The 21,768-nt window shown below is 38.2% G+C and overlaps 1 protein-coding gene across 11 annotated transcripts in view; it reads right to left on the minus strand.

Moving 5' to 3' along the window:
- The window catches only part of rims2a (regulating synaptic membrane exocytosis 2a), a 191,120-nt gene that overhangs the window by 97,993 nt on the left and 71,359 nt on the right, over positions 1-21,768 (minus strand). For 6 of the 11 annotated variants that reach the window (XM_079624550.1, XM_079624557.1, XM_079624560.1 and 3 more), the window contains exons 1-2: positions 9,632-9,994; positions 3,844-4,664 (exon numbers count right to left, since the gene is read on the minus strand). In XM_079624550.1, coding sequence (XP_079480676.1) covers positions 3,844-4,567 — 724 coding nt within the window. In that variant the 5' untranslated portion in view covers positions 4,568-4,664; positions 9,632-9,994. Of the gene's footprint in view, positions 1-3,843; positions 4,665-9,631; positions 9,995-21,768 lie in introns of those variants that run through there. The other 5 variants (XM_079624549.1, XM_079624553.1, XM_079624555.1 and 2 more) reach the window with 1 other exon arrangement.

The following is a 21,768-nucleotide window of genomic DNA, read 5'->3' on the forward strand; positions in this document are numbered from 1 at the left end:
ATAGTGTCCAAAGACATCAGATGTCAAAATTGGTATCCAAGTGTTGTATATTGTGTTTAATGCATTAGCTTTGTGTAATGTTTTTCAATGTTAAAATACTTTCATTTCCAGTTTAATATGCTGGATAATAGCCTAATAATAGTTGGCTATTATTAGGTTGTGACACTATGACACTCTCCAATCCCTGCTCTCCCTTTGTCTTAATATGCGTACTTCCCCATTGTATAGTATGCAAAATGCAGTACATCAACTGAGTGGTGTGTCTGAATATGTATTAGTTATGAAAATGTACATTACCGTCCAATTTTTTTTAAAGGGGTGGGTGATTATGATGATTTTATTAACTTTAGTTAGTGTGTAATGTTGCTGTTTGAGCATAAACAAGAAAAAGAACCACATTTTAACCGGGATGGAAGAAAGTGTTTGTTTGTTTTTTTTAATGCACACTGACACACCTTAAAGCAGGGGTGCCCAATCCTGCTCCTGGCGATCGACTGTCCTGCACAGTTCATCTCCAACCCTAATCAAACACACCTGAAGCAACCAATTAAGGTCTTCAGAGCACGTCAGGATCACTTGAAAATTAAAGGCAGGTGTGTTTGATTAGGGTTGGAGATGAACTGTGCAGGACAGTCGATCGCCAGGAGCAGGATTGGGCACCCCTGCCTTAAAGGGATAGTTCACCCCAAAAATTTTAATTCGGTCATCATTTACCCATCCTCAAGTTGTTCCAAATTTGTATGAGTTTCTTTCTTCTACTGAACACAATAGAAGATATTTAAAAGAAGATACTCCACAGTAGCCTATACTATGGAAGTCAATGGGGTCCGTCAACTGTCTGGTCACCAACATTCTTCAAAATATCTTATTCTGTGTTCAGCAGAAGAAAGAAATACATACAGGTTTGGAACAACTTGAGAGTGATTAAATGATGACTTAAGTGAAGAATTTTCATCTTTGGGTAAACTATCCCTTTAAAGTGAAGAGAATGTTTGTATATAAACCAGCTGAACCAATACCACTTGAAATCAAGTAGAATGGCCGATAGTGGATTTGTAATCATGCAGAAACGCTACTATCCCTGTGCAGCATCTCCACTGAGCTCGGCTCTCATGTGCGATAAAGCTGACGGGAAAGGCAGTCTTATCTGGCCTGATGTGCTCTCCCCTCCTCCCTAAAACCCACCTGACCTTCAGAGAGAGCGTTACTCCACTCCTCTGGTTAGAAGTGTGGCTGTGAAACCTGGAAGAGCGGAACATCAATAATGTACAACTGTACGCTGGGTTTTGTCCCTAGGATGCTTATATAAGTGGCTCGGAATGAGTTGTCCTTCCTGCAATTCTCCGTCCTGCCACACAACTCAAAAACCTTCCTGTTTGTTGTCTACGCAGGAAATAAAGTGGATGGGAGACGCAATTGACCCTTCGCAGACTGACCAATCATACTTCGCCATCCGCCATTTTGTCCGACAAAGCAGTCAGGAGAGTTATAGATTAACATGGGAGGATTTGAACTTGAAAAACGGAGTGTACTGACGGCTTTCCGTGGTTAAAACAACACTTCTTATGTTCATTTATTAATGTTTATTTGATGCTATAAATTAACTAGAAGGAAGAGATGATACTCTACAGCGATCTGTCAGACACATTAAAGAGCCACAAAATGGTATTTATTGTTTAAATTTCTTTTAAAAAATGACCAAATTTAAAAAGTTGAGACTTTGTTTAATGTTTAATATCAAAAGTAACCGAAAAGTAAGCTGGTCTGTCCTGTCTGTCAGTGTGTTGTCAGTCTCCTCTCTGCTCCGCGATGTATTTTTCACTGCGTGAGAACATGGTGTGGCGTGAGAGCGGCGCAGCTTGTCGGGCATAGCGACAGTAACTAAGGGGGGCGGGTCTTTGCGAACGGTCAATTAATTTGAATAAATTAGCAGGACATGTTGCTAAGCTAATAACTTGATACTTTAATATGCATATACTAGTATAATAATTTACGTTTCAGTACTAAAATACATTTGTTATCAACATTTCTCTCAACTTGTCCACCTTTTCGGATATTAGTTTTTTTTTTTACACCAATCTTTTCACAATGTATTCTTGCCCACAACTAACCCAAAATCGTAGCCCAAAACAAAGGTGCACTTGATTTGTTTACTTCACTGGTGGAAAAAGGAGTGTGTGCATTTGACATTCTTTTTTTGACACCTAAGCACATTTTCTCATTATCACAATGCATTCATTAATTTAAATCAGCATACATTAAGTGCAGTACAACACTGTTGTACTGTATACATACTTCACAATTCAGTAAGGTATTTGGTTCATTACAGTAAGGTATTTGGTGGGAACATTTTTGGCTTCATTTTCTTCAAGAAAAATATACGATTTCTCAAGCATACTACTTATTTCTTTAGGCGTAAAACTTCTAAAGTGGATAAATAAGTGCACTTCTAATATTAATATTTATGAGACTACACAACAATCTCATCTCTTTTTCTCGCTTGCTCTTATTTTCTCTCTTTCCTTATCTCTGACTCTTTCTTTTCCACTCTATTCCTCTGTTATGTAACATAATCCATTACATCTGATCTGAAGGAACCAAGACCCAGCAATATCTGTCACTGGGGGACAACAGAGAGAAAACAATACACACTTACAAACATACAGAGATAGAAAGCAATACACGCAAAGTCATACAAACTGTAAATGGACACCAGTGTTGGAGAGCAACTAACGACAAGTGATTTTCCAGCAGCTGAGGAAATAATCAAAAACGTTTTCCTGAATTGTGTGGGTATCCAATTTATTCCAGTAAATTGGTTCCTTTGGACAGTTCATGTAAATGAACCAGTTCAAAATGAAGCGATTCACTGATTCATGTCCTTTTTATGTCTTTTTTATAGCTAAATATTTAGATAAGCACTGCTTTTCAGCATTATGTTTTTGACTTCATTGCAGTTAACTACTTTTTTATCGTAGCTTCTATTTTAGCTAACTACTTTTTAGTCATTTGACTGTAGTTCAATTACTTTAAATAGCAGTTTTAAAGCTTCTCCAACACTGACGGGCACAATGACTCCTCTTGAAAGAAATACACACATCTCTCCTCATACTCCCTGACCACACACACACACACACACACTGGCCATTCACATACTGTACACACACTGTGAAACATCAGCATCAATCAAAGGTTATCAGCATATTAAATATTATTCTAAAAGTATTCTTAATTTAATTACGTACATTTAAATAAAACTCTAATATTAGCAACAGCTTTAATATATTAGCATTAGATCTTCATTGCATAAACATTCACTAGTTCAAAAGTTTGGGGTAAGATTTTTTTAATGAATACTTTAATGAATCAGAAAGGATGCATTAAAGACAGTAAAGACATTTAAAATGTTACGAAAGGTTTAAATTTCTAATTATTGCTTTATTTTGATCTTTCTATTAATCAACGAATCCTGAAAAAAAAAGAAAAAGCGCACCATTTCCACAAAAATATGATAATAAGAAATGTTTCTTGAGTAGCAAATCAGAATGATTTCCGAAGGATCATGTGACACTGAAGACTGGAGTAGCGATGCTGAAAATTCAGCTTTGTCATCACATGAATACATTACTTATTTTAAAATATATTCAAATATAAAACAGCTATTTTGAATTGTAAAAATATTTCAAAATATTACAGCTTTTACTGTATTTTTAATCAAATAAATTCAGCCTTGGTAAGCATAAGAGACTTATTTCAAAAACCTTAAAAAATCTTACGAACCCGAAACTTTTGAATGGTAGTTTATATTTATAAATATATATCATTTATAAACAGCCGCATTACCTTTCTCGCTCACAGACTCACTCTCGATCTCCACGTCCTCACAGCTGGTGTACTCGGGTGTTGTGGCCAATTCCTCCTCGGAGCTGCTCAGCGACACCTGCCTCATTTTTCCGCCCCTCTTGGTCTTGTGAGGTTTGGGCGGCGGCGGCCTGACGGACTCTGATTGGTCGGAACTGAGCGAGTCATTCCGCAGCATGCTGTCCATCTTCTCTCGTTTACTCTTCCGCACGGCCGAGGCGGGATCCAGCAGCTGCTGCCTGTGAAGGGAGTCCACATTGGGGGGACTGTGGTTGGACCTCCAGTGGGTTTGTCCGGGGCCCGGTGAGTAGTGGGGACCTCGCAGGGGCCCGAGGGGCTCCTCCATCTCAGTGTACGCCAGGGAGACATCGCTGTGGCGGCGTTCGTGTCTGAAGCGCGAGACCTCGGCATGCATGCGCATCTGCTCCTCGTAAGGTTGTGGTTTGACTGGGTATCGGGCCAGATTGGGGTCGCTGCGGTAGCGGTTCTGGTACTCCTCCTGCCGCTGGCGCTGTAACTCATGCTCGGTGAGGGGCGGGCCATCGGGCAGGAAGCCGGGTTCGGGAGGGTACTCTTCCTGAGAGCGCCAGCCGCCCCGTCGAGCACGGTACGCCCCTCGCGCTACCTCTGCGTCCTCGTAGGAGCGACCATAGCCTCCCCGCCACTGGCGGTCTCCGGCCCCGTAGTCAGACGGTGATCGTGGCATGCCGCCCTCCCCTGGGGCATACTGCGAACGCTCCGCCTTTTCCTCCCTTTGGTCGTATTTTTGGTTTGGATCCCTGGTTGCTGATGGGCTTCTTTTCCTATCGATCACAAAAAAAAAGTGAAGTTATTAATAGAATGTCAACGTAAAGACCAATTACTAACTTGAAACACCTCCATTATGGCCTTTGTAATGCTGAGAATGAAACGTGTACTATCATAACTTTCGAGTTCACAGTTAGAGTATCAAAGCTTCCACAAAAAAACAACTTTTAGCATCTGCTTGCGATATCTCAACTGCTTGATATTGTCTCAAAATGTCAACTGTATTATTGACAGCTCTAATCTTTTAAATGCGACAATAAGGCATGCGATTAAGATATTGTAAGCATTCACATTATGATTTTCTGTAAAGCTGCTTTGAAACAATGTGTATTGACAGAAGCACTATAAATACATTTGACTTGACACATTTTTACAACATAACGACACAAAATCGGCCTTATGTTTAGATTCACGTATCCATGTAATTTCTAGTATAAAAAAAAAATGAATTTGTACTTTTTCAAACTCCTTGACCCACTTTACTTTATTCTGGTAAATATAAACAACTCTTCAAAATCCAATCAACTCCTGATACGTAAAAATCAAACCCCATCCTACATTTTAGCTAGTTCAAAATGCTGCTATTTTTAAACACGTCAGATTAACACAAGTAAAACAGTTTGCAAACAAGCTTTCACAATGATGTTAAAATCCTTGACTTCCAACTATAAGAAACAATATGCAAACTTGCAAAGTCAGCATTAAAATCCTGTTATAAATGTAAATGCGTGTCATCCAATGCTGAAATCACGTATGAATCCAGACAAAGCAGCAGCACCATTTAAACTTGTAAAAAAAATCATTGTAATTACATTTTTTTAAAGCAACATCTAATTTTAAAATGCATGCTGTGTTTACACAAATAACCTGCCGCTAATGTGGTTACAGCAGTGCTGGCTGTATGTGTCGGAAAAGACAAATGACACCAGTGTCCCTGGCATATAAGTTTCAATTTCAGAGGGAATAAGATTATTTGGCTCACAGGAAGCCCAGAGAGATGATGGAGTGAAAAAAATTGCATTTACATTGAAGAGTAAAGTTTAGAGTCTTGAAAAGCAACAATGCATCCGCTCTTCCCTTCCTGCATGTTTGTGTGACTTCACAGGGTTTAGCAAGTTTTGTAGTTGTATTTCATTGATAATCACATGGAAGCAGCTTTAATATACACTAAAAGGGAAAGATCTGTGATCTAACAATTGAGCATCTAACCCACAAACAAGCATTACACCTCTTCTGCCACAACAAGCTTCAATTCTCACTTAAAACATCATAAATGAGATCTCTAAATATGACAAAATTGCACATTTTGTGAATCCTAAAAGATTCCTTTGATCAGGGCAAAATCTGAAGTATTTGATCGTCATTTTGACATGTTCACAGCCGGTTAATGACTAAAGCGATAACATTTTTTAAAAATCTGTCAGTGTCAGTAGATTTGACGCACAGTCCTGTAGTGTGGCTTCTCCAACGACAACATTCATATCAAAAACAGTGCAGAACAACAAACCCACATTTGCTCCGCACACATTGTCTTGATGAAAATCAAGGCTAGAGATTGTTTTTGTTTGCTCGCCACCATCTCTATCCCACATGCAAATGCAGCTCACAGTCACAGAACGGATTGATGATGTAAAACTCCGGACGAGTTCTCTTATGCAGATCATTCTTAAGCATGCATATGTATCTGAGCAGTCTCGATATGAACAAACAATTGTCATCAAATTCTTTTGAAAACAAATAATCTCAACGTGAACAAACATTTCTCATCAAATTCTTCTCAAATCATATAACCTGAGCTATACTATCCACATTCATTTTATATTGTAGCTACTGTAAGTCAAGTCATCTCATCCGTTTATCTTTTCAGGATAAACATCAAAGACAATAGCTATGTTTCCATCCACCTATTTTCAAGAGCACCATGGATGGAAATGCCAAAATGCACTTAAATTCTAAAAATGCGCATCAAAAAACGTATGCACTCAACTAAATTAAGAGAGAAACACATTTACCGAATAAATTCCTTGGTGCGCATCAAAAAAGACATGTGACTTTGCAATGGTACGGCATAACTAGAGCAACCAGAAGACCGAACTAGTTGCACAGCGTCTGAAATGCTGATTTGGTCATTCTGAAATGTCTAAGCAAAGTGGTTCGGTATAATAATCTCCTAGAATTGTCTTACACGACTAAGTTCCCAAACAGCAGGTATCCACCTCAAAAAGCACGATAACGTGTTCATTGCGTTTAGTCAAAATTCACAAAATTTTACAGTGGTTTCTCCTACTGCAACAACTTCCCATTTTTGAAGTGATATTTAGCAGCAGTTTTTCGGGAAGTGATAAATAAAAGAGAATTTTATTCTCTTTGAGAAACTCTATGGAAACGCATTCGCAAATGTTTTATACGATATTACAAATCTGCGCACAAGTTAAATTCACTACTTTGGATGGAAACATAGCTAATGTTGGTACTTGAATGAAACAATGAGCAATTCATTAAGTCTCCTGAGGAATAAAAGCACAACACCTGAGCAATACATTTAACAAACAACTCCTTTGTACTGCAAATATCACAGCAAAACTGGAACATATCGAACGTTCTTCTGATCTGCATTTGAAGCTAGCGCACTAGCTAGCGCCGAGGAGACCAGTTCAATAATAGCTCTCTATTTTTCTGCAGGGTGCTGTGATCTTTAGTGTCTGGAGAGATCTGTGAGCTGTTTCTGAGCATGTACATGTACTGACTGATTAATGATCGTATCTCCCGCGTCCCCTGGGCTCTGCTCTGGGGTTTTACTATGGCCGCCGTGTCCTGTTGCATTATTCAACAGCAGCCTGACACAGTCGTGCACCATTCACAAATCCAGAGCACTGCAGACATCTGTTTGTGTTTGGGATTGTGTGTGTGTGTGTGTGTTTGGGGGGGAGAAGAGCAGTTTTTTATACGTAATATAGGCCTACAATATATAATATACAGCCAGCATCATTGCATAATAAACCTGAACAATGTACTTTAGATTATCTTAAGCTTCCGCTAATAAAATTAGTCATAATTAGTCAAAATGAGTTATATTTCGCTTCCATTCACTTCCACTCTATTCATAGTTTCCACTAGCACACACACCTGGCAGGCCAATGCATTACATCACACACCAGTTTATGACTATCTGAAAAGCGCTGGATGCTCATGTAATCGCTAACGCCACCTGCCCCATCCAAAGCAATGATAGCACAGCTGGGCATTACGTCTGTGTTTAGTATGCAGGTGGACAGATTTAAACTATTGCAGAAGTCACAAATGATACAGCATTATTCCTATCTGCACACTAACCTACAGCCATTTTTTATCCTTAGCATTAGCACTGCGGCTAACTAGTTGTCTCTCTTCCTGGGTGCGAAAGCTGTGTGGATACAGGAACGGAGGGTAAGGGGAAAAGAAGTGTCATTGTAAACTGACCCACTTACATGTAATTTACCTATAACTGTAGTTTAGTGTGTAAAACTAGGATAAAGCTCCTCACACTGATTTCTCAAAGACACAGATTATCCAGCACACTAACACAGGGTGTTTTCTATTTTCAATAGTTAACCTGCATTCACACTTCACTAGTAAACTTTGCATTTTCTCTGTCTGACCAGTCTATTTAACAAAAAAAATACCCTGAACAAAATGCCCAGTGTGAAGGAAATGTTTAAATAATCATAACAAGCATTCCTTTTTCTTGCAGGATTAACATTTGAAAACTAAAATGTCTCCAACACTTGGGCCGAAGTTACCGTGTCTGAATATAACAAAACTAGACAGCTGTCTGAATATAGCTACATATTTAACCTCATGCCTAGTAACAGAGAATCATATGAACCAATCAAGAAAAATTATGCAATGAATCATGTCACTTTTGCCATGCATTCATTCTATATAAACTGTTGTGCTCTTTTGGTTAAGGGGATTCTCTCTGAAATTGGAGATCCTCCCGGCCGTGATTAAAGCATATTCAAAGGCATTGTCTGGAGTATGTCTGATTACTTCTGCACGGCAGGCTAGACACTATAGAGATCTTACTTCTATTCCCAAAGTGATGATGTTTAGTGGAACACTAGAGATCTTATTTCCATTCCCAAGTGATAGTGCTTAAGGTGAACACAAGAAACATTATTCCCAATTGATAGTGTTCAAAAAGGGCCAGACGTTATCCGGCTTCGAAGCAGGTGCCGAAGAGGAGACGCCTAGTAGAGTATAAATTTGTAGTGGAGACGCCTGTTTAAATTAAGTCAGGTGAGTAGGAGAAATCTACCACAACACATAAAATGCTTGCATCTCCCCCCTAAAAAAGTACTAGATAGCATACTATGGTGGTACGATACTAGTAAAACACACACAAAAATGTTCCTAAGGATGCATATGAATGATTAGGCTATAATGCTAGAATACTATAATTATTGGTCATTTCAATCAATTTTTGAGAATAATTTCAAACTGAAGTTAATCATTTCAAATCTCTGATTCAATGATTAGTTTGAGTCACTGCACACAACTGTTCACAGAACTTCCTAGTTTTAAAATGCAAAATAGTAAAAAAAAAAAGTGTGTGTGTGTGTGTATATATATATATATGCATGTAGATAAATAATGCAGAATTGAGAATTGTGAATAATTATTTTTCTTTTTTCTCTCCAAAAAACAAATAATTTGGACCCCAAACAAGCCAAAAAATTATCAAAATCCCCATCCCTAAATGATGAAAAACAGAGCAAATACCTAAACATCAAGATATATATATATAAAATATATAAAAATATATATAAAAATAACGCCTAGTCCTTAATGTCCTTAAAGTGAGAGCAAAAGAACATAATGAGCAAGAGTGTGAGCGTACAATGCAATGCAATCAACTGAAATTACGGCCCTTGGGCCCCCAGCTACATCTAAATGGAAGAAAACAGAGAATTGTTATACGCACCTTTACGCTTTAGCCACAACCTTACTGAAATGAGGCCACACAAACTGATACTGCCAACGGTAACCGTCAGAAAAGCAGGCGTAGGAAACAATCCAGCTCACTAACAGTCTTCAGTCCTTTCAGTAGCGTTAGAAACCTCTCAGTTCTGATGTCAGGATGACATTTTCACAGAAATCAAATCTTCCCTCACTGGCCGTCGAGTAAATCCCACATAACGTTGACTAAAATGTGCTGAAGAATTTCACGAATGCCCTTCTCTCTAATCATTCTCCCTGATGCCAGTGACATCATAGCGCCCACAGACTTATAAGCAGCCGCAAGGCATGCTGGGGGACCCAGAGCGAGGCTGAAACAGGTTGTAATGGATGACCTGAGCAGAGATGGAGATGTTTCTCTGGGACAGGGGCAGCATTACATGCTTCAGCCCGTCGCTGATTGGTGGGGATTCTGGCCACGGCCTGCTAGAGGATTTTATTTAATCTGGTGTAACTGTGTGCCAGAACAAAACAGCACTCTCAAACCACACAAATCATAAAATTTGTGCTTTTTTTTCCCCTCTCGTCCTGATTTTTTTTTTTAAGACAAGGGCGATTATCTTTGTAAATCTAATTCCGTCTGCTTTGCACAAGAATAAATTGAAACATGCAATAGCTTTAGACATACAGGACACAAACATGTTCTAAAAAATGTCAACATCTGAATAGAAACTAATTCTGTTTATGGTTTCTTTTCTCAGCACATACTAAACGATATCAAAAACAGAGACGCTCTACTACATTGAGCCTTTAAAAGCTGACGCGAACTTACTGTGGATGCTATGATACAGTGATGGTGCTCGACAGTAATACCATGGGATTTTGATATATACTGTATTATTGTACTAAATGATTATGTAAGACTTGACAAATTATAAAATGCCGGGCAGTCTGGTTGAGGAGCGACCACACTGTAAAAAGAAAATTGCTGCGATTATTTATCACAACTTAAAATCCAACATTGTTTCAACTTTAAAAAGTATGTGTTCATGCTTGACTTAAAATATTAAGTTTAGTTAACTTAAGTTTAGTTTAGTTAAGTTATCTCAACAAATTTTAAGTTGTTATAACTAATCGCAGCCACATTGTTTACAGTGCACTCTCAGAGAAGACAAAGGACCTTTCTGGAAATTAACATTTGAACTCTCTCTAGTGAAGTTAGCATCACCATTTGAGATGCAAGTCTCACTTCAGAATACATCTCTTTCTCTCTTCCCCCACTCCCTCTCTCTCATGCCGAGATCACCTGAAATTCACCCGAAAATCGTAAAAATGGTTTAATGTGAATAATTATCATACAGAGTATTATACATGTTTGGTATCATTTCAAATTGCTCAGTGCGACTGGTACAAATGTCTCATTCCCAAAGAAGTAAACCAAAAGGTAATCAAGTTCTTAAGAGTTTAGAGATAACCTGTCTTCCAGGCAAAACCCAAAGGGTGTAAACTCTGAATGCAAACTCCCATTGTTAGCACATGTTTCCATGTGAAAGAAGTCTATATAAAGAAATGCAACAAGAGGCTCAGGGCGATTTGTAACTCAAATTAGCCCGTGATGCAGAGTGTATGCCGGCACTCCGCATCATGTATTTTATAATGTCAGGTTCACATCTTCTCTCTTTATTCCAGAGCATTTGATGTTTTGTATTTATCTTTGAATTGATTATGAAATTGGCACGATACATTTACCTGACATTAAATTGTTCTCACATTTAATGACGCTCAGATATAATTAAAACCTTTTTCATTTATGGAGTCAGATGAAATAACAAGGTAATACATATGAGAAAATGTATTTCATTTAATCTTGATGTGTTGCGTAAAAGGAAAGACAGTAACGCGCAGAGACCTTCACTCGTTATCGGAAGCCGATATACACGAGTTTACAATTATAATATTAACATACAATATTATAATACGTAGTTGTAAAAATGGTAGCAAAAACAATGGTATTATCATGGTATGAGAAAGAAAGAAAGAAAGAAAGAAAGAAAGAAAGAAAGAAAGAAAGAAAGAAAGAAAGAAAGAAAGAAAGAAAGAAAGAAAGAAAGAAAGAAAGAAAGAAAGAAAGAAAGAAAGAAAGAACATGGTTTTGTCATAGTACTGGTAAATGCACCAAAAAACACTGTAATAAAAAGATGATGACGATATACAATGTAAAAAAATAAAATAATAATAAAATAAAATAATAATGTAATGTTAGATTCTGGTGTCTTTTATTTTGAAATTATGTTCTGTTCTGTCCTTGTTTCTTTCTGTGGTTGCTAAAGATTATTATGTTTGCCATGTATATATATCTGTTCAGTTCAATCCCTTGTCGGTTGTCGTCTATGTTGATTTGGTTGTTTATCTATGATTATTATGACACATAATGACGTACTTCAAAATCTGTATTATTATGGTAAAATAGCTATATATATATATATATATATACTGTATATAATATAAAAAATAGTATTACTACAGTACATATCTAATAATATAATAATAATTCTCATCATTATTATTAATCACCCAGTAGAACAGTTGGTAGCACTCATATACAGCGCACTGTGAAACGTCTCAGAACAGGCAGACACAGGAAGTATCACAGCACAGTGTTCAGCCTGTGCACCGCAGTGATACGGACGTCATTAACGCCCCCCCTCCCTCATCCCTCGCTCCCACTAAACATGATGCAGACAGCCATGTGCTCCTGCCACATTTACCCTCTATACTTTCACACAGCAGCATCCAGGCCAACCAGGCCTTCTCTCGTGAAGCTCTAGCAGAGTGTAAAATAGGCCAAACCCCAGAAGAATAAAGCTGGAGAATCAGTGCAAACTGGGGACCGGCTCTATCCTTCCACAGCTCACCAAGAAGATACTTCCACTCTCACAAACACACAGCGAGAAACATGCTAGTTCAGGCCGGACAATCGAAAAGGATAGTCGTTTGAAAGGAGAATTACATTTTAGTAAAAGATTATGAAGACAAAATATCGTATTTTGAATGATGTGCACAGGTAATTCACATTAAGGCCAGGAATTTTACGCAAATATTAAAGCGTAAACACACGGCACTCCACAACAAACACCCTAAAGCAAGGTAATTCTTCAGACAAACAGTGTGTAATTATGCTTATTGGCGTCAGCTGGAGCGGCCCAGACAGATCAGCCCAAACGCATTTTACAGGAAACTGCAGACGACAGGCTAAGCAATCAACACCAGAGTCCTGCAATTAACATCCTGCGCTGCTCGTTGGGCCCAGGAGGGGAAAAACAGGTTTGGAAGTGAAGTGTGATCAACTTGAGCCACATCAGAGCACTTCTTTCTCCATAAAGACCCATCAAAGAGCTCAGATCTGCATCACACACACAGAGAGACGTTTATTTTAATAAAGACCAAACAATGTGCGTTAGATTTTGAATTCATGCTTTATGTATTTTTCATCATTCTCATTCTCATCTGCCACATAAATGATATTGCCTCACAAACTATACAAATAAGTGGAATGTTTTGGAAAGCTTAATCGCTATTCTTTATAAATCAAAATAAATATTTGGCCAATATTTATGAATGTTCACCTGTCTGGGGTCAACGTTGCAGAAGTTTGGAATGTACGGAGCCCTAAAGGGACATGAAAAAGTATGAGATGGGAGGAAAAATAATACGCGGATGCTTTTGCGTTCTCTCGCCAACGTTTTGCGTTCCCCCAAGAACCTTTGCATTCACCAGCGAAACTTTGCGTTCGCTCGCAAAACCTTCGCGCTCCCCTTTGCGAACAAATGCAAAGTTTCTCAGCGGAACGGCACAGTTTTTACGAGGGAACACAAAGTTTCTCGAAAACACAAAACCATTGACTTATTTTTCCTCCCATCTAATTTTTTTACCTTTAATGTCCCATTAGTTTTTAGACTTTTGAGGAAGTTTTTAAGCTCTTAGGGGTTGTTTACACGACACTGTTTTTAACTAAAAACTTAAAACTTTTTATGCGTTTTGGCCATTCGTTTACACTACAACGGAGTTTTGGGTGCCTGAAAACGCAAACTTTTGAAAACGGGTTTCAAAGTACAAGTTTTTGAAAATATCAAAAATGCAAATCTCTAAATACAATGACATCATGCACATACACATTACGTGTTCAGTCTATAGTATTTCAACGCCATCTAATGGCCTGGCAGCAGAAAACAGGGTTTTTGTCGTGTTCGCAATCCGTGTGGATCATTTTGACAATGGTGTCGTCTCTACGCGGAAAACTCAAAGGAAAAACCTCTCAGTTTTAAGCATATCGTTGTCGTGTAAACGTACCCTCACAGTTACACCGTGTCTTAACCAGGTGTAATGCAATAGATTCCAGCGACAACCAATTTGTCTGTCCACAGAAGCAACATGACAAGACGTGACAAAATCTAGCAAAAATCACAGCCAATCAGAAGAGTGTGTGGGCATGCGCACAGCTCTCGCAACAAAATGGATAAGTAGGCTACTTAAAGCAGCACTCAGTAGGTTTGGAAATGTCTTCGCTGTTTTCTCGCAGGTTTCGTTTTAGAGCTCCCCCTATAGTTTCGGAATAGATATTTGAGAAAACTGTCGTAAAACCATTGGCAACTTTCCCCCCTCCCATATTCTCCCTCTGGTCACGTGCATTTGTTTTCAGAGAAGCCGCCGACGAACGCACGGAGCCATGTCAAATGAGGTATGTATGATACTCAGAATGATATCATATAAATGTACGTGTGCAGTGCCGTACAGCAATTCGTTACATCGCGAGACTTGATATAACGCGATACTTTCTGACGCGGAGGGCCGCCGGCCCAAAGTTGCAAGTCTGGTTTTTCCGCTCACAGGCGCTCGGGGGGTGCGAGACGACCACCATTCAACCCGAAAAAAGTCATATAACTATTCCAATGACTCCGAAGCTGTTCGGTTAACGTAAAAAAAGTTACTTAGAGCACCTTTAATGAAATTCATAAATATTTCATAATTTTATCTATTAAATACATACTTGAGTTACTGAAACCATCTTTGTTCACATTCAGTTGACAATTTGAATGTTCTTGTTTCCTTATAAAGGTTATAAAGGTCAGGCAAAATGATATTCAACCTCACATTAGACGCTTTTCACATTAAATAAAGCATATAAACACGACTATTATTGCCATAGTTTGTATGTTGTTGTTCCATCCGCGATGTCACAGGAATAGAATCGCCGCGTATCACTGTTGCATGAAAAAGTTACCTTTTATCACTCTTCTTCACTAATCTTGTGATAAGGTTTTAAGGTAATTCAACTGTTTTAAGTTGATCAAATTGATGAATGTAAATCAAACCTTTAATGACTTAAATGCGCTCTTATTTCTTGCGTGGACGGTTGAAGGACCAGTGCCTGCGCCTCTAGAATATTCTCCTGAAAAGCTGTTTGCGTCAATCATGACATTCCATTAGAACACATTCATATCTTATTATTCGTGTTACAAAAGTGGCTGTATTCACAACAGGCCTTGGATCTCTTTAGAAGGCATGAGCTCAGAGTGAAATGTACAGTGAAATGCTTTTGTAGAAGAGAGGATGTCAGGTGGAAGAAAAATACCCACAAAGCACGACTGTAGCTCCTTTCAACACTCCCGTTCAATTTAAAGTTGGGTCGTTTCTGCACCAGTAAGCATTCTGCCCAGGGGATAGGCCTACTGAGCAAACCAAGACGATCTATTTTTAACTGCCATCAATTATGAAAAAAAAGCTCCGACAATAATTACAGTAACATGTACGGCATGCAACACTTTCCTTTGTGCGCAGCTGCGTTATAATGCAGCACTTCACCAAGAAGAGAAAAACACATTTCGAGAAATAAAACCACGTCCGTCATACAGTACGTCACAGCTTGTGTCCGGGTGCACTTACAGTAATCATTTGGCCGTGATGTATGCTGTACGGTCTGATGGTATGTTGTGAATGGACATTCAGAGTGCTTAATATTGCTGTGGAAAGGAGTTAGACTCATTACAGCTGAAAGAGAGACCATCCATCCATCTACAGCACTGCTGATCTGCCTTAAAACGGCTAATTCCATATCTGCTTACAGAACAGATGCATTCTCACTTTATGCTTATAATACTGGAGCTGTGCACATCCTGACTAACAAAACACTGACGAAACGTACCAAAAACTAGTAATACCTTCTTTTGGCCCAATTCTAAAGAAGTAAGCTTCGGAAACCATGACAAATGGAAAACCCTACTGGGAAGGGGGGAAGCACTGAAATTTCAGGTGAAATTGCAATAACATTTCCTGTTTTTTGACTGTAGGAGAAAATAGACCAAAAATGTTGGCTGAAAATATAAACAGAAACCACAATTTGAAAAGCTCAAATAACAGAAACATTGACTCTGAGATTTTTTTATTTAATATAATATATTGATGAAAGTTATAATGTGTTAGTTTGTTGGCTGTATGAGACTAGCAGTAAGCTAGATCTACATTAGAATAACATACTGATCATATTCTAACATTTTGTCATGTTGAGCTATATAACACTGATTTGTTTTATGTACATTTGCTCACCTGTCTAATAAAGTACATGCAAGAGCGGCGTCTCGTCAAGTCGAAGTTTGTCGCGGACGTGGAGCTCTCAGCATCTCGAAAACGCCACGCTGATCTTGATCCTCGTTTTATTTCTCCTTTTGTCCCAAAGTCTGCTTGCCATGGTCCATAATGTTTGAACGAAACAACAACAGTGTGAGCGTGCTGCTAGACGTAACGCAGTTGTCCATGTCTGTCGCCATGGTTACTATAACGCGGATATTACGTCATTGACAGGCGACAAGTTACAAGGGACGAGCACTATTTAAAATTGTGAATTTCTCTGAATTTACAAATTCTTGGAAACATTTAGGATAATGTAAGCACACAATTGAAAGAAATATATAACACTGTGCAAGTGGTTTTTGGATATTTTGATAAAAAAAAGTCTTACATATTGTACCTTTAAAGGAAGTTAGTGTAATCTCTTGAAAATATTTAAATACATAATTCATAAGATTTATCAAATTCAAGTGAACAGTTTGGTTTGACTCAGTGGCTCCAGAATTCTCAGTTTCAGCCAAAACATTTTTTGCATCACTAATAACGATGGTGGAAAACTACTGTATGTTCTCATGGTGAAAATTTGTAAGGTTAAGCAAATGTCTAAAAATCTCTGGGCTCTTTGCACTAGCAGATTGACAACGGGTACCATAGACATGGCCGTCCCAGCTGGTGGTCTCATTGGGAGACGTATTTATAGAGGCTTGAGGTCCCTGCTACATCACCCCAGGCCAGGAAACCATGCGTGGCTGCGGCCTGACTCTTCCCATCTGCTCCATCAACACAGACACACACACACACTATATGAGCTTACGAGATGCTACGTCAGCTCTGCTCTCTGATTCACTCACATCACTTCTGTCTGACACGATTGAGAGTGCATGGGGTGGAAAACAAAGCCATTAAAGGGAGAGAGAAAGAGTTAAAGAAGACTCAGGTGTCCATCACAGCTACGTGAGGGACTTTAAACACAAAACGTAGCCACACAACTAACTTAACAGTATTTTTACTAGTTCAGTTGATTTTATAATAGTGTAGCTTTTCCACTAACAAGCTACTTTTCCTAACTACCCAGAAAAATCTTTTTTACAGGTTTTGCATGACAAAAGGCTTTGCCATTAAATGGGCCTGATGGCAACAGGATGGCAGATCGAGAGCTTTTGGAAACCGAGCTCTGAGAGGTTTGTGACGTACGCTTATCACTGACTAACCTTATCTACTGATTTTAAAACGTCCTTGAATTCCTCCATTTCCACTGCAAACAGCCGAGTGTCTAAGCAACAACCAAGTATATCCACGGGTTACCTGAGGCATTACATTAACGTTACATAAAAAAAGCTAAGCAAAACTCTCTAGGATGATTTCTCTTCGTAAAAAAGACAAAAAGCTTCATGCTTTTCTGCAGCGTGGCTTCCAGCGTCCCGGGAGATACAATCTCTCCTGAAACCCAATGACATGAGTAAACACATATTACACAGGCTCTCAGTAATGGACTCTGACCACAGAGAAGAAAACGAGAAACAGAAGAAAACAGCTATCAATGCTAAACCGCGATCACCCGCGCCCTTCCGAGGCCGATCTCATTCACCCACCGCAATCGCACACTAACCCATCTGTGACGGCACGTGCCTGGCAGCCATACGGCACACACACACACTCCCATGTCTGCAAAACACTCAGATAATGAGCCTCATTCTACTGACACATGTAGATGGGTAGTCGACATGAAACAGTGCTAGCATTAGCAATCAAAACATTCTAAAACTACTTTAAATAGATGTTACTAATTCTTTTAAAATTATTATTTTGTATAGGTGTTATAATCTCTTATTACATAAACATAGAGCACACACACGTACACTCTGGTTATCAAAAGTATGGAATAATCACGTTTTTTTATTGTTTTTGAAAGAAGTCTCTTATTCTCACTAAGGCTACATTTATTTGATCAAAATACAGTAAAACAGTTATATGTGGAATATTGTTACAATTTAAAAGAACACTTTTCTATTTGAATATATTATAAAGTGTGAGCAAAGCTGAATTTTCAGCATCATTACTCCAGTCTTCAGTGTCACATGATCCTTCAGAAATCATTCGAATATGCTGATTTGCTGCTCAAGAAACATTTCTAATTATTATCTATGTTAAAAAACGTTTTTGCAGCTTAATATTTTTGTCAACTCAATTAATGTTATATTACTCAAAAATTGTGATATGCAAAGATGTTCTTTTGTACAATCACATACATTTAAAACGGACTGGAACCTAAATTAAACTCATCCAGTGGATAACAACAATAATAAATCTTGTAATAATGGAATTGGATTCTGGGTAAATATGAACAATTTCAGCTGTTAGTATTACTAGTTGTCTGAAGGAATATCACAGACAAGAAGCTTTGTAAAAATCAATACCTAGGGCTGGATATTTAGGGTGCTTCACATGAGAAATGAACATTTCGGAGGTCAGAGTTTGACCTTCATATGACGTCACACAACGGGGTCATGGGATCACAAAACTACAGTGGTAAAAACAACAAGAATGAACGTCAGCAAAGTTTGATGTTTTGGAATAGTCATATTTCCAAATCTGCTACACAAAGTCTAGAGAGAAAAATTAAATGAGATACACTACCGTTCAAAGGTTTGAGGTCAGTAAGCCCTTTTTCTTTAGAGAACTTAACACTTTTATTCAGCAAGGACACATTCAATTTATCTAAAGTGACAGTAAGACATTTATAATGTTACAAAATATTTTAAGCTGTTCTTTTGAACTTTGTTTATCAAAGAATTCTAATAAAAAGCATCACAGTTTACCCCAAAATATGAAGTAACACAACTGTTTTTAACTTTGAAAATGATAATAAATGTTTATTGAGCAGCAAATCAGCATATTAGAATGATTTCTGAAGGATCATGCGACACTGAAGACCGTAATGATGCTGAAAATTCAGCTTTGCATCACAGGAATAAAATACTGTTTAAAAGTATTACTGTACTTTTGGTACAATAACTCAAATAATATATTTTGAAGAATATGTGTTCAGCAGAAGAAAGAAACTCATACAGGTTTGGAACAACATAAGGGTGAGTAAATGATGACAGAATTTTAATTTTTGGGTGAAAGATTTTCCTCCTATATAAAAGACCTCCATAATCAAAAATATCTCAAATTATGCTCAGATTTAGCAAGAAAAAAAAGTCTGCAACAAAAGTCAGAGATCTCAATATGAACTCAAATATTTCTCATCAAATTCTTCCATGACCAAATGATTATAATAGCAACTGGTTTGTCACTCTTTAAGAGTGAATTGACCGTTCGCAAAGACCCGCCCCCCTTAGTTACTGTCGCTATGTCCGACAAGCTACGCCACTCTCACGCCACACCATGTTTTCACACAGTGAAAAATACACAGCGGAGCAGAGAGGAGACTGACAACACGCTGACAGACAGGACAGACCAGCTTACTTTTCAGTTACTTTTGATATTAAACAAAGTCTCACCTTTCAAATTTGGTCATTTTTTAAAATAAATGTAAACAATAAATACAGTTTTATGGCTCTTTAATGTGTCTGACAGATCGCTGTAGAGACTCAGTTAAATCTGCTAGTGAACCGATCATCTCTTCCTCAGTTCATTTATATAATCAAATAAACATGAATGAATATAAGAAGTGTTGTTTTTAACCGCGGAAAGGCGTCAGTACACTCCGTTTCTCAAGTTCAAATCCTCCCATGTTAATCTACTAACTCTCCTGACTGCTTTGTCGGACAAAATGGCGGATGGCGAAGTATGATTGGTCAGATCACCTGTCATTTGTAAACACAAATTTTGTTTCAAAACGTTACATTAGCTTTCGTACTCATTGCATGAAATTCAGAGATAATACTGTGACAAAACCGCTTTGGGAAGAGAGACTGATATGTGACTGATAACAGCGCGGAGCATCTCGTGACAGGTGGAGGAACACGTGCTCTATATATGGCTGCGACCATCAGTAACAAACAGCTTCATAACATCAATCCAGCGAGAGCGGAGAGAGACAGACAGAAAGAAGAGCTGGTCTTTCTCAACACAGAGCGTGTGGTATGTGGGATAAGGACATCTGCTCTCTTTCATGCTCAGAAAGCGCAACTGATTCCCTGAAAGGATGATGGGAGTTTGTTTGTGGAACATACTAATGGCCGAGAGCTCTTCCTCAAACTAGAAACTACTCCTCTCCACCCTCAGGTGCTGAAGATCTCTTCATAGGACATCCTGCAAAGAGTGTTTAAAGTGACCATGTAATCAAAATGGACAATTCTTATTTTTTCATGGAATTTATCATAAATGATTTATCCATGCACATGATTATTTATTTTTTAAATAATGTGCCCTTGTAATCTTTAATTAAAATTGAGATCACAGTAATAGCAAAATCCAATCAAATCCCAATGGACAAAAGCAAGTCTCACCCTATATTTTTTCTTATTCAAGAAGCCGTTTCACCCGCATATACTGAAGACTCAGTCTTCAGTGTCACATGATCCTTCAGAAATTATTCTAATATGCCGATTTGCTACTCAGGAAACATTTCTTATTACTATCAATGTTAAAAACATGTTCTAAAAGATTGTACAATCACATTGCAAACGGACTGGAAGAAGGATCCCGTCAACCGAAATTACAATCGTCCATTGGATAACAACAACAATCAATCTTGTAATTGGTAATGGAATTGGATTCTGGCTAAATATCAACAAATTCGGCTGTTAGTATTTTTAGTTGTCTGAAGGAATATCACAGATAAGAAGCTTTGTAAAAATCAATACCTAGGGCTGGATATTTAGGGTGCTTCACATGAGAAATGAACATTTCGGAGGTCAGAGTTTGACCTTCATGGGACGTCACACAACGGGGTCATGGGATCACAAAACTACAGTGGTAAAAACAACAAGAACGAACGTCAGCAAGCTATGAAAGATTGATGTTTTGGAATAGTCTTTTTTCCAAATCTGCACAAAGTCTAGAGAGAAAGATTCCCAAAAAAAGTTCCACCCAGTTTTTCTTTTCCGTTTCACTCGCATACGTTACAGTAGGGAAGACTAACGTAATTTCCATTTCATGCCAACTTTAACAGCAGAGGCAAATCCATATTGCTCAGAGGTTACTCTAGATAGGGGGATATTATTTATGTTTACTTTGGCCATTGTTTTTATGGTGTTTCTCACGAAATTCCAGATGAAAAATGTAAACTTCTGTCAAGTTTGAGACATTGTGGAGATCTCTTTTGAATTGAGAGGAAATTAGATTGTAGGGGACTTTTTCTAAGGAGAAACACCTGAGCAGAAGACTTATGCAGGAGTCCCCATTTATTCTCCATTTATTCACTAATATGCATCATTGTATGGACGAAAAACCCTGACCCTGTGTCCAAAATCGCATACAGTCTGAGTAGGTACTACATTTTAATTTGAACTTACTCCGCGAGTATTAAAAAAGTATGTTCTATATATTATGAATGAAACTCGGACCTACTACATCTGCCATGTTGTT

This window comes from Phoxinus phoxinus, assembly GCF_949152265.1.
Source record: "Phoxinus phoxinus genome assembly, chromosome: 10".
Lineage (NCBI taxonomy): Eukaryota > Metazoa > Chordata > Actinopteri > Cypriniformes > Leuciscidae > Phoxinus > Phoxinus phoxinus.